At 34.3% G+C, this 14,197-nt stretch overlaps 1 protein-coding gene across 1 annotated transcript in view; it reads left to right on the forward strand.

Annotated features, from left to right (window-relative positions):
* The window catches only part of FYB2 (FYN binding protein 2), a 102,012-nt gene extending 96,368 nt beyond the window's left edge, over positions 1–5,644 (forward strand). Inside the window, exons 17-20 of the mRNA XM_054455064.2 lie at positions 805–898; positions 4,168–4,324; positions 4,440–4,473; positions 4,803–5,644. Coding sequence (XP_054311039.1) covers positions 805–898; positions 4,168–4,324; positions 4,440–4,473; positions 4,803–4,824 — 307 coding nt within the window. The 3' untranslated portion in view covers positions 4,825–5,644. The remainder of the gene's footprint in view (positions 1–804; positions 899–4,167; positions 4,325–4,439; positions 4,474–4,802) is intronic.
* Positions 5,645–14,197: the final 8,553 nt, after the last annotated feature.

Genomic DNA, 14,197 nt, shown 5'->3' on the forward strand with positions numbered 1-14,197 from the left:
GAAATAAACAAATGTAGGAGACACTTAGGAACAAAACTAACAGGACTTGGTTGACTTTTTTACTTCTGTCAATACATTAAACTGCTAAAAAGAAGAACCAAATCTCAATTGAAGAGCAAGAGGGAGGACTAAGAGTATAATCAGCTTCTTCTGTAGGGTTATTTATTTTTATGTGCTGAAATTCTTGCACACATTTTGTGGCATCTTTCTTTATTTTCTTAATGGTATTCATCCTCCAAAACATTCAGCAAACTGGAGAGCTCTTCGATTGAACCATGTAGACTTGTGATCCCCAATTAGGTTTAACAACTTAGAAAACCACACAAAGTAAGCTGCTTACTTATTCTTACTGGTTTCCATTAAATAGTCTGAAGGTGAATGGGAACATTTATAAATTTCCTAAACCTAAAAAAAAAAAAAAAATTTGTATCTCTAAGTCTCATTCAGACAAGTTTCTTGTTTACCTTCATTTGTTTAACCAATGTGATTTTATTCCAAGTTATTATCTTGCCATCAAAAATTTTTTTTAATTATAGGGAAAAACAATTGGCATTACCCTGATCAGTTGTTTGACAATTTGCTTTAATGGAAATATGTGTGTGTATTTGTATTGTGAACCTACATACGTGTGTGTACATATACACAAATACAGATGCATGACTTTGTGTATGTATTATTTTATATAAAATTATGCACACAAAAAATTATACCTGAATTTATCCTGAAATGAAGTGACTTTGTAGACTCAGAAACTTGAGAGTTTTATTATAGTATGTTTTACCCTACCTGCACATTTCTTGCTAGTTTCTCTCCTAGAAATTTCTTCAAAACCAAGAAGCAAAACTTAGAAAAGAACAGAATGAAAAGAGAAGAAAAACTATTTAGAGAAAGGTTTAAGGTACGTTCTCTTCTGAAGGTAAAAATTAGCAATATTAACAGCTAGGAGCTTTCATTTAAAAAAAAAATCTGTAAGTATGCTGTGCCTCTGCCTCTCTGAGATACAGACATGATCTTCGACACAAAAAGCCAGCATTTCATTCCTATTTTTTCCTGGTACATTTCTATATTGTTATGTCTGTACATGCTGTTCCTTCTTCCTGGAAAAACTCCTAAGTTGTTCTTGAAGGCTCTGTTCAAATGTCACCCACTCCTCCCTAACTCGTCCAGGTTAAGTTACTCCTTCAGCACATTTTATATATCTATTTTACACATGTCTTTTATAACACTGATTAGTTGTATTAAAGTGTGTGTGTGTGTGTGTGTGTGTGTGTGTGTCTGTGAATCTTGAACTAATTAATCTCTTGAGTCCTTTTTGAGAAAGAAACCCTGTCTCATTCAAGTTTGTTCCCCAGGGCCTGACATAAAACTGTAAGCACAGTGTTTGGTAAATGAATGCCTAAATAAACAAGCAAATGAATAACAAAATGAACAAATGAGTGATGCAGCATCCAAAGCTCTCTGCCTTCTTATTCTGTTATTAAGAGTCCATGGGACATTTTTTCATTATTCTAAAGCTCAAACTTCCCTGATTTCATATATTGTCAAAGTGAGGATTATTAACTATGAAACATACTGAGCACCTTCCATGTGCTAGACACTGGATTGAGAGAGACAAAGTGTGCATCCTCCTCATAGTCATTATGCTGCCTAAAATTTTTCAAAAATTCCCCCTTGCAAAATGGTTAAAGTTTAGGCTTCTTAACATGGCATAGAAAGCGCTTTATGTCCTGACCTTTGCATATCTTCCTGGCTTTATCTCTTGCCACTCTTTGCCTTGCACTTTCTGCTTTGGCAACAAACTGCTCATAGTTCTGTCCCTTGAATGAACCTCCACCTCTATCTTTGTCTTGCTATTTCATCCCTCTAAGTGCTTCCTTGGTCTGTTCCAACAATCTGGTACACCTTTGCACTTTTCTCTATCTGACTAGCTCTTGTTCATTTATCAAGACCCAGTCGAGGCATCTCCTCTTCTCCAGGAAGACTCGCCCAAATCTTCTAATTAAATAAATTACTCTTCTTCCGTTTACCTATATACTTGAGCAATCTCTAGCTTATCACACATTAAAGTAATTGGAATTACATGTTCATCATATTAAATTATGAGCTCCTAGAGGACAATGGTTATTTTATTTATGTTTATATCCATGTGCAGAGCAGAATAAGGCTGCCTAGCATTTTGTAAACATGCATAAAATATTTTTTGAGATGAACTAAAATAGGAATGTACACAAATCTCTCATAATTTTGTTTGTCTCATAATTCCTGTTTGAACCAAAGCTGATTGTGGTTACTATATCTAGAAATTATGATACATTATTATCTACTGCAACCCTGATGTTATTTGATTAATTGAAAAACAACAGTGAGGCAATTACTTGTTGAAAGACGCTTATATTCCATCCAATCCTTTTTTCCCTGTCTGTGTGTTTTTTATTGTTTCATGTGGGAAAGATATTCCATTTCCTGTATATGTGTATAATTCCATTCTTATTACCTGTAGTGGGTTTCCTTGATAGGCCATTTCAATAATTTTTATCCAGCTCAAATCATAAAACATTGGATAGCTCACTTGTGCCAGGCACTGAGGGTACAAAGATGAATAAGACTGTCTACTATTTTCATTTGATAAGACAGTATGTTATTAAATTCTATAACTGGAATAGATATAAAGTATAGTTAAGACAGTAAATTATATATGGCAGTCATAACAGTCTTCATGTGAAGTGGTTAAGAGAAATAAGAGTATTTCAAGTAAACAGCATGTATTCAAGGATTGTCATGTAGCTTGATGCAGCTTCAGTAAAGGGGACAAAGATAGAGGGATGGGGAATGACAGTATGCAACGGACCCCGAATGTCAAGCTAAGCAGTGCGGATCTCATCCTGAAAGCAATAAGGAGTTTTTAGAACTTTATAAATAGAAGGGTGACCAATTAGATTTGTATTTTAAGAAATATATCACTATGAATTCACAGTGAGCAATGGCCTGTAAAGGATAAAAAAGCCAGTAAGGAAGTGATTACTTTGTTAAGTAAAGGAAAAATCTATCTTGTATTTCTGATCTCATTTGGTATAGGTTGATCTTGTAATTTATGATCCAAACACAGGACATTGCTAAGAGTGGAAGGAGGCACTCTTAATCATAATAATAAATGGTTATAGATAGATACATTAGTTATAAACAGACAATATCCTGGGCAAAAGGAGGTATTTGGTCACACTAATTTGGAGAAGTAGGTACCTGTAATCTAAGCTGCGTATTCTGGAACTATTTATTTGTGGTCAACAGATTTCAGTGCATTAGAAAGTGATGTGCTGTAGATGTATAGGTCAGTTTGTCAGGAAAAGATTCCCAAGGTCAGGAATCGAATTTCTCAGGAGTTTCTAACAAAATGCCTGCCTGCCTGTGAATACAAAAGGAGACTGGGAATTGCCCCCAACTGGATACAGCCAATTCCCACTACTTTAAAATAACATGTAGTATAGCTATACATAAGAATACATAAGCTCACACAGAGAAAAAGCATGGAAAGAGTGTCATCTAGAAATGATAGGTATGTAAGAATATTATAAGCTTTAAGGCACTACACAGAGGTTTTAGTAATGGAACAGTTAACTACCATCTATGGTGCTTAATTCATACCTATGTTACAACCTCATCTAGCAGGGCTCATTCTAGTACAATTAAATAATGGTTGTGTAAACACTGGGGTCTGTCTGGGGATAGGGTGCAGGGAGGGAGAGTATTAGAAAGGATGGCTAATGCATGCTGGGCTTAATACCTAGGTGATGGGTTGACAGGTGCAGTAAACCACTATGGCACACATTTACCTATGTAACCTGCACATCCTGCACATGTACCCCATACCTAAAAAGAATAATTTAAAAAAAAGACTTGAGAGAAAAAAATAATAATAATGGTTGTGAAAACACTTTGAAAGTATAATCATACCAAACAAATGTGAGATTGCACCATTTTACTATTATTTTCTTAAGCGACTTTCCTTTAGCTGTATACTTTCCTATTTTCTCTTCCCATATGTGTTATTTAACTAGTCAATAGTATCTTGAGTTTATTTTGAAGTTACTATATTATATCCTCCATTAATTTTGGTATGAAAAATAACAACTATGCAAGAATGGTCTGATTAGTAATTTCTCATTTCAGTATGACAAAGAGATTATTGTCATCAACACAGCAGTGGCCTGTTCCAATAATTCAAGAAATGGAATATTTGATTTGCCAATAAGTCCTGGAGAAGAATTGGAAGTTATTGATACCACCGAACAAAATCTAGTGATATGTCGTAATTCTAAAGGCAAATGTAAGTTTATTTGCTTATCTTTCATAACATTTCATTCTTTTTAAAAAATCTTAAAATGCTTTAAAAAAAATTTTCTCTATAACTTTCAAATTAACAGTGACTTTTGTTTCTATAGATGGATATGTGCTCATTGAACATCTAGATTTCAAGTAAGCTGTTCGATTTTATACTTTAAATCATGAGTTCCTAATACATTGTTGTACACATTAGTCTCAAGAGAAGACTACTGAATTTATTGAAATTCAGGATAAGTTTTAAAAATTAGACATGCAGTGCCCTATTCTATAAGGATTATGCTGGAAGAGACTTTATTATTGTCTCTCCTGAGTATGCTATCAAACTTCTCTACACAGCTTTATAAACATTTTAAAAGAACACAAACATATTAAACTAGATCAGAAATTCCCTAGAAATCTCGCACTCAACTGTTTCATTGTCCTATATTTTAAAATGTTTGCATATTCTTCTTTTTTCTCAGGCATCAAAGTTGGTCACCTTAGAAAGATCAAGATCAAATGCTATGGACTGCACAAGGCAGAACTAGTCCCAAGATCCTAGTCCCGCGTTACATCAGTTTCAGTTTACATGTCAAAATTTTGAGATGGTGGAATCTGTGGAAACTTTCGTTCTGAACTTAAAAGAGAAAAATAAAAACAAATCCTCAACATTTAGATGTTGGTTTTACTCCTAAAAGGTTATCTTTCAATGTCTATTTCAGTGTCTACTTCACTGCCAGTTCAAGAGAATGTGAAACAGTATGTGTTAGCATTTGAGCACTTATTTAATGAGCCATATCCAAAGTTAGAAATCATGCCTTATGGCACCTAGTCAGTTGTGCAGATGGTTAGTTTGCTTCTAATATTAGTACACGAGCATTTGTAATTTCTAGATGTTGTGCATTCAAACTTGGTATAATTTAATTCTGAACAGTAAACAGTGTAACCAAGGTCTTTTAAATACTCAAATTTAAGGTATAATCTTAATTAATTATGGCTCAGTCTTTAAAAAAGTATAAATGTCCTTTCACTTTATCACAAAAATAAACTCATATGAATACTGTTCCACATTTGTTTCTTTTGGGAATAGTTTGCTGAAAAATAATTTATTCCTAAATTCACCCATCATTTTAAGTGCCCAAATGTACTTAACAAAATAATATATATGCTGTATTACTTTAAAACACCTTTTTGTCCAAAATAAGAACGCTTGTCATTATTTTGTCTATGCCCAAATAACTATTCAAATAATAGCATTCATACGTACTTTCATTTATATGGAATTAAATAAAAATTTAAAAGCTGAGCTGTAACATCTATTCTGTTTTTTAAATGAGGTGCACTGCATGTCAATAAGAGAAATAAATTCTACATATGCATTTAACAGTTTCAAATTTTTAAGTGGCTTTTTCGGCGCTGAAAAACTGAAGAATTTCACTCAGTTCTTTAAGCAGGGTTATTCTGGCCTTCACAAGTGTGATGGAATTTGTTTCCATGGCCTTGTTCTTTATATTGAGGCCATTTTTTTTTTAAGTTTCCAGGTTCTTTTATCTTCCTTTTCATGTTCCAAATGACATTTGTCAATAAAGGCCAAGCTTATTCTAAAAGACAGGAATCAAAGATATTCAAAAAGTTCAGAGTTTAGAGAAGGAAATCTGCAGAGATTATTACAAATAACTAACATAATTAAACAAGATATGAATGGAACAGCTAAAGGATTAAAAATATTTTACACATAAGGTAACACTGAAGCTTCGTCTTTAAATAGTTTATTTATTAGACAAGGCACAGAGATGATGGAAGATCCATGCTCTGTCTGGTGATTGATTATGAGGAAATTCAAAGTAAATGGAGTGTAGAATGTCTGGTGGGAAATGGCAAGAGCTGTTTGTTTGGAATGGGGTAAGGTGGGGCTAGAATGTAACAGACTTCACTTGTACCTTTTCCTTTAGAGAGTAAGGAGTCATTTAAGGGTTAAGCTGGAAGAAAATGCCAGTTATTAGGGGGACAGGAAGAAAATGCCAAATATTTGGGGGATAGGAAGCAATCACCAATATGGATAATAGAAGAGAGATGAATTGTTTTTGCAATATTCTAGGCAAAAGGGCATTACAGCTTAAGACAGCAGCAACAGAAATATATGGTATAGGAGCCCCATTAGAGGTATTACAGAGGTAAAACAGAATGTCTTGGTGACTAATTAGATGTAGCGGTGAGAGAGAAGGAGAATTAGGGAATGGCTTTGAGACTTCTTCTCTGGGAGATGAAATTAAGGCTGGTACCAAAGATTGGAAATATATTTCTGCTTAGACTAGAGACCAAACTCTGTTTGGACCCCCTGAACTAAATCTACTACCCAGTGAGAGGCAATTGCAGCCCTCTCCTGCTCTCCAGGACAATAACTGTTAGAGTAGGCATTGTAGAAGACAAGGCTAAGTATGGTCTGTGGGCAAGAAGAGTATATGACTGTTGAGCAGAAATCTTTCATGCAGTAATCCTGTCCAACAGAGAATCATATACCACACATCACTCTCGCCACTTCACCAAGCCATTAAGCCTTTTAAATCTTGGAGTGACAGTGGGACTAAATTTGAATTCAGATAGGTTTGTTACCTGCACTTTCCGCCTCATTACATGGCCCCTTGTTCTAATTTGACTCAGCTCTTTGCATCTCAGTTTCCTCGTTATTAAAACAGGGCTAGGCCAGGCGCAGTGGCTCACGCCTGTAATCCCAGTATTTTGGGAGGCTGAGGTGGGTGGATCACTTGAGGTCAGGAGTTCGATACCAGCCTGGCCGATATGATGAAACCCTGTCTCTACCAAAAATACAAAAATTAGCTGGGTGTGCTGGTGCACGCCTGTAATTCCAGCTACTCAGGAGGCTGAGACAGGAGAATCGCTTGAACCTGGGAGGTGGAGGTTGCAGTGAGCTGAAATCACGCACTGCACTCCAGACTGGGCGAAAGAGCGAGACTCCGTCTAAAAAAAAGATAAATAATAATAATAATAAAAACAGAGCTAATAACTCTCATCTTGTCTACTTCACAGGGTAGTTGTTATGCTATAATGTAATAATATAAAAGTAGTCTAAAATCCTGAATACCCACTACTGTATAAGTGGTGTCATTTTTGTACCTGGCTTTTTCTGAAGTTGGAAGATGCTGAAAACAAAAATATATTTTTAAAATTCAAATTGTAAGACTTGAAAGAATGGCTGTTAAGTAACTCTTTTGCATAGACAGAAAAATGTTCAGGGTTAAAAGCCTATTAAATAGCATATACTAAAGTATAAACGATTTTGTCTAATATAAACCAGTACCTATTATTTATTGATATGGTATAGGTTTTTAGAAAAAATGACTGTTTTTCTATCCTTTCTATCCATACTTAATGCAGTTATGTTTCTATTTCGCTATCAGCCACATTTCCTCCATTCTTGGAATCAAAGCATCAAAACTGTATTTTTCACATTATTAATCTGCAAGGTTTCAAAATGTAAACACCGTAACTAAGACTTCAGTAATATTCTAAGCAGATGTCATATGTCTCCTAGAAACCCTAATTGAGCATAAAGCTTCAATGGAAAGACTAAGTTTACCTTTTACTTTCAATTTTGTATAAAAATATAGTAAAGATAATGGCATCATCAGATAAAAGGCAGCATAATAAAGCACTTTACTGTAACAGAGGCTTAACACTGGCCTACTCATAAACTCATTGATATATAGGCCAGGCCCTCCAGCAACCTTAAGATGTCCCAAGACCTCCCTTCCCATTTCTGAGTTTCTCTGTGATATACTCACTCTTCTAAGATGTCATAGCAACCTTCTTGACCAGGCCCTCTCCTGCAAATCTTCAAAACTTTTAAAAGGTATATTCTAGGGGGAAGAAATGGAAGAGGAAAAATATGAACATACAATAACAAAACTAACAAGTGGCTGCCTCTTATTATGGGTGAGATTTTTCTCAGATTCTTTAAATTTCCTTCACTTTTCAAATTTCCTATAGGAGGCATCTATTATCTATGCAATTTAGGAAACAAAAAATATTTTCACTAATAAAAACAAATCCATTCTTTTCCTTCAAGTTTAGAAAAAGCAAATTGAAATCTTTACCTGTATATCCTGATTTTAATATGCTTGCATTTTTCTTTTTCATGAGGGCTAAAGTATGTTTTTCAAAAAGCACATAGTCCAGGTGGGCCCAACTTAATCACATAAGCCCTTAAAATTTGAAAAGGAAGGCAGTAAAGTCAGTCTCAGCAAGTCAGAAACATGTAGTTGAAGAGAAGGAAGAAGACATCCAAACCATAAGCCACTTGTTGCTGGTTTTGAAGATGAAGGGAGCCATGGGCCACGGAATGATGATGGCCTCTAGAAGCTTTAAATGATTCCTAGCCAACAGCCAAAAAGGCAACAGGGACCTCAATCCTACAGCAGCATGGAACGAAATTCTGCCAACAACTCAATGCAACTGGAAACAGATTCTCCTCCACAGCCCAGCCCTATCAATGCTTTGGTTTTCAGCTTGTGTGACTTGAGGCAGAAAAACCAGCTAAGCCTGCTGGATTTCTGACATATAGAACAAGATAATTTGTATTCTAAGTCGTTAAGTTTCTAGTAACTTGTTACAGCAACAGTAGAAAACCAATGCAATAACTCAAGTTAAAAACTATAATGTACAACTAAGATGACAAAAATGAAAAAAGATGGTGTGAAATCGCCAATGAGTATAGGCAATCTTTTCCACTAACAACATTCCTGTAACTATTAGTTGGCGTGCAGAATACCAGCATAATGATGGAGCAGAAACAAAAATAGCTTTCAAATGAATCAGAGACTTTAATTTGATTTTGTGAAAAAAGCTTATAAGCAATCAGATAGGCTGCTTTTCTCTTTTGTGTTTGTTACCTATGAGTTTCATAAGGTGCAAACATTAATTAGGAAGAATCTGTAACTATGAAATGCTATGTAATTCAGGAAGACATCTTTTCCATATGGTTACTGAAAGACAAATCCTTCCCATATCATTTAACACTCACAAAAAGTATATAACAAACAAAACTGAAATTTCAGAGTTTATTTGAACAGAAAAGCACTGGAAGTCTGTTCATTTTTTTTCTTGAAACCAATTATAAAAAGTGGTCCCAATTTCAGCAATTAAAAAAAATTTTCAATAAATATGTAATGAAGTACTTCAGTGAGTCAATGTATCAACCTATGGATTTTTTTTCTTTTTCAAAGGTAGGCTAAGAATGAATGAATGCAGGATGTTTTTGAAAAAAGTAAATATTATATCCTATATTATGATTGTCATGACACAACCAAATGGCTGTTAATTTTCAGTTTTATTTGTTGCACTCAAAATCCACTGTATATTTAAGCATACATGACAAACAACACAACCATTCTTCCTAAAACAATAAAGATACTATCCTTAGAGTTCACAGTTCTATAACAACTTTACATTAAATGTTCAAAACATTGTACCACCACAGATATTTGTGAACAGTCTTGAGAGCTGTATTTGGTACATTAAGGCAGCTTCAGCCAACATTTTAAGAGATTCTGAATATTTGTTACAACACAGGACAAGTTTGATATTTGAATACTTGAGGTCTCAAGAAATATTAAATGTCACCTAACAACACCACAATTTGTGAAACTGTGATCTTACCTAAAAATCAAGATACTCATCCTATCAGTATCAAAGATACTTTTTTTTTAAAAAAAAAAGGAATTTACATTGAATGTGGGGATACAAACCCTGTATTTAAACAAGGGCTTTCAAACAGTTGCTCACACACATCTGTGAGGTAGGTTATTATCCACATTTTGTAAATGGAAAAACTAAATGAGGTTATGTGACTTGCTGCTGCTTCAGCAGCCAAAGGAAGAAACTGATTCCAAGTTAGATTTTGTTCTTAGCTCTGAAATGTTTCCTTGACAAACTTTTTAAAGGGTTAAAATATAAAAACTGTCATTCATTGCATTCATTTACAAAGCATGAGAAGGTAGCCAAATGTTATGTTTACCAAGGTGACTTATAAAGTCAAGCAACATGAAAGAAGTAGGAAAATACATTTAGTGAACAACTTCTGATAGTGATAGTGAGAGGTTTGACCAAGGGAACTCAATCAGGCAGATGCAAACAATATGATCATTTGTAGGAGGCAGATCTAAGGAGAACTGAGAGGGACTAGAAAAAAAGAAAATATAGTTTAAACAAGTGTTTACTATTACTCTTCTTATAATTTAAGGGAGAAGGCATAATTTAGTGTTTTGTTTGTTTTTTCAGAACAGTGGATCTCTTTTCCACTTTAGGAAAATGTTATCTGTCTAGAAAAATGGCCATTTTTGGTAGCAAAACTTATTTTAAAGAAATGTGTAACTGTGAAAAATGCACGTTTAAATTAGTAGAAAAAAATTAACAATGCAATTCTCCTTGGCTAGAATGTTTTTGTTCCTTCTTGAAATTTTAAATCAACACAAAGTAGCAACCCTCCCTGCCCACCTCAAAAAAGGTCACACTGTATGCACTGCATGAACCTTGTCAAAATTCTATGTATTATTCAAAAAAGTTTTCATGCCAGGATATTCTCCAAATTCTTTTTTCATTTTTTTTCTGGAGAGTGCTCTATTCTAGGATTTAATTACACTTTAAACATAATTGAAATTTACCTACCCTGCTTATCCAAACAATCAAGAGCCACTTCCATAAAATCTAAACTACTTTAAATATAAACCATTTTTACCAAAAGTCACATACATAGTCACAACTGCAAACTGGTATTGCTATGCAAGGCTGGCAGCAAACATTAACATTAGCTTGCAAAATTAATACAGGCCTACAGTCTGATAACTCTTCTAGACCCAGCCTGATTCTTATCAGGCTATGGCTGAAGAAGTTTAATTAAAACTCAATCCAGTCTAGACTGTGCAACCTGTTCTTTGTGCTATTACTGTTCAGTGGCATCAAATGCATCATAATTATAGGTGGAAAGGCTAGTAATGATGCCAGCAACTTGTTTAAATGAAGTTTTTATAATTTTTAAAGCTCAAACATAAGTACATTTCAAAGTTTTATAAGGTTTGGGAGAAACTCTATCAAGCTAATAATAATTCAGTGTTTGTAAATTATATTCTATGAAAATAGTTATATCATGTAATATACATACAAAATGAAAAATTATCAATCTGCATATGAAATTTGGATAAGACTAATTCAGATAATAGTCAAAAACTATAACAATTTAGACAGGGACTGGGGCTAGTTTTCTTTCTTTTTCCTTTTTTTTTTTTTTTTTTGAGACAGAGTCTTGTGCTGTCACCCAGGCTGGCATGCAGTGGCATGATCTTGGCTTATTGCAACCTCTGCCTCCCAGGTTCAAGAGATTCCCGTGCCTCAGCCTCCCGAGTAGCTGGGATTACAAGCAGCCTGTCACCACACCGGATAATTTTTGTATTTTTAGTAGAGACGAGGTTTTACTATGTTGGCCAGACTGGTCTCGAACCCCTGAACTTGGGTGATCCACCCACCTTGGCCTCCCAAAGTGCTGGGATTATAGGCATGAGCCACCACGCCCGGCCTAGTTTTCCTTTTTCAAAAATGATTGTGCTATAAGAATCACATACAATTATAAGAAGAATCATGTTTCAAAGTTTCTTCAGCATTTTTAAGCACCCTCAATAACTTAGAAATACTTATAAAAACCAATATGCTAATCATAAATACTTCAGATAATTACATCTCGTTAGTACAATCAACTGGTTAAAATAAACTAAGAACTATTTATTTAAGACTACTTTATGTCACTCTAAGACTTGAAAGCAATACATCTGTGTTTATTTTTATTACTCAACCACTCTGATGTTTTATTAATTCAGACTGTTCTTCCCCAGAGGAAAGGTGGTTTCCTATAAAGAGCAACTGATCACTGCTGGATATTTGTATGGTGTTAAAGCTTTATGAAGAGCTTTCTGGTCCTGCTTCCTCATCTGGAAATGGCAAAAATGCTTTCTCTGGTTACCTCTCAAAGTTATTGTAATAGTAAGTAAACAATATGAAGGGTCTCTAGATCGAAAAATCACTATAAAAAATATATGGAACACTTTAATCACTCCAAATTTGTAATGCTTTGCTTCATGCCAAATGGACATGATGTTTCACCGTGTTTGGTTTTCTGGATGATTTTTGCCATCTGCATTCCTCTGGCAGCTGTATTTAGAAAAATATTCAAGTATATACCTTTGACATGCCTCACCAAATCAAAACAGAAACATTCACACTTGCATAAAAACTCTAAATATATAAAAAGTGAACACTAACACAAATCATATGGAAAAGCAGAAAAGAACTTTAAAGCTCAAAGGTACCTTAGAAGTGTTAAAATCTACCTTTCTCATTTTAGGAGTTATAAAAATAAGGCCAAACATAGGATGTGACTTACCAACAGATTGCACATATCCCTCGCCCAGAGTTTTTAATAGAGTCTTTGAGAACTACTATTAAAATAAATTACATTCCCTATTTAAAAAGCCACAGGGTGACACAGGAGAACCAAGTAAATAAATGCAAGATTGAAAAGGTTTGGGTCTTTAAAAACAAATAAACAAAAACAGACAAAATTGTGAACATGTCTAGCATTTAGACACTGAGCTTTTACAACCATTAATAGGATGTAAATTATTAACCAGTGAATAGACAAAGTGGTGTCTGTGGCAGGCATGTTCCAGGTTTTTACATTTTATAAATCGAAAGCGAGGTGCCTACATTAACTCAGTACACTGCACATTATTTGATGCTACAGATAAATCCAAACAGATCAAAAATCCATAATAGTTGTTTATGATTATTTTCTAAACTATGTCTCATTTAACAGTAAAAATCAATTTGTATTCCCTGAGTACAAACTGTCTAGGGAATAAGAAAAAGCAAACCCAGAATTATAAAACTGTCCTAAAAAACCCATTTGCAGAAAATGGAGAATTGTTTGTGCTACGTATAGCCAATACCCTGACATAGAAATACAATTATTTCTGATTAATTTAGGCTCCTGGATTCTCTTTATAGATAGCTAGTATAAAGGAATGTAAACACTAGAGATTACAAAAGCATCTCTTAAAAGGTTATTCAAAACAAAAACCCAACTTGCAAACGGTTTGCCTACTTCCCTCCCTGCATATTCTATTTGAGAAGGTAGCTGTTCCTACATTGAAACATAAGGAATTAGATCTTCATAAGGTATCCCAAAGAAAAGTATTTAGAAAATGTTCACTGACTACACATTTTAAAAGAATCAGTGACACTGATTCATTACCCACAGAGCCATAAGCATGAGTCACTAGTCTCTTAGACTTCTTTTTTAACAAGTAATCTTGTTTCAGGTTTTTCAGTCACCCATCCATAAGAATAACGTTGCACTCAAATAATAACACAAGATGATAAAGAAAACTAAGGTGTCATGAAACAAGTTGCAGACATAGAAAATTCTATTTAATCCAGCATTCACTCATGATGAACATGTCTGCAAGTTAAAACAAAATGATTCTAACTTTCAATCAGATTCTCCCAACAACCAGTAAGAGAAAAGGAAGTGTTAATTATTAACTACCCTAATTATGGCATTCTGGGAAAATATTTCCTAAAAAATGTATTTCCCAAATTTGCCTTCTTTCATGGGATATTAAAGTTTTTTAAAATGAAAAATTAATTTGGGCAAAGTTCAACAAAGTTATATGGCTTTCTTTTTTTCACAGAAAGACCTGTCAAAGTCTTTAACGCTGAAATTCACTGTCGTCTTCGAGGGGAAGAGTAGCATGCAACATTTTTCAAACTTAGTCCATGCAATCTTTTTTCTGTGGAGCATCTCACAGGA

The sequence above is a fragment of the Pongo pygmaeus genome, chromosome 1, assembly GCF_028885625.2.
Source record: "Pongo pygmaeus isolate AG05252 chromosome 1, NHGRI_mPonPyg2-v2.0_pri, whole genome shotgun sequence".
In the NCBI taxonomy this organism is placed as follows: Eukaryota; Metazoa; Chordata; class Mammalia; order Primates; family Hominidae; genus Pongo; species Pongo pygmaeus.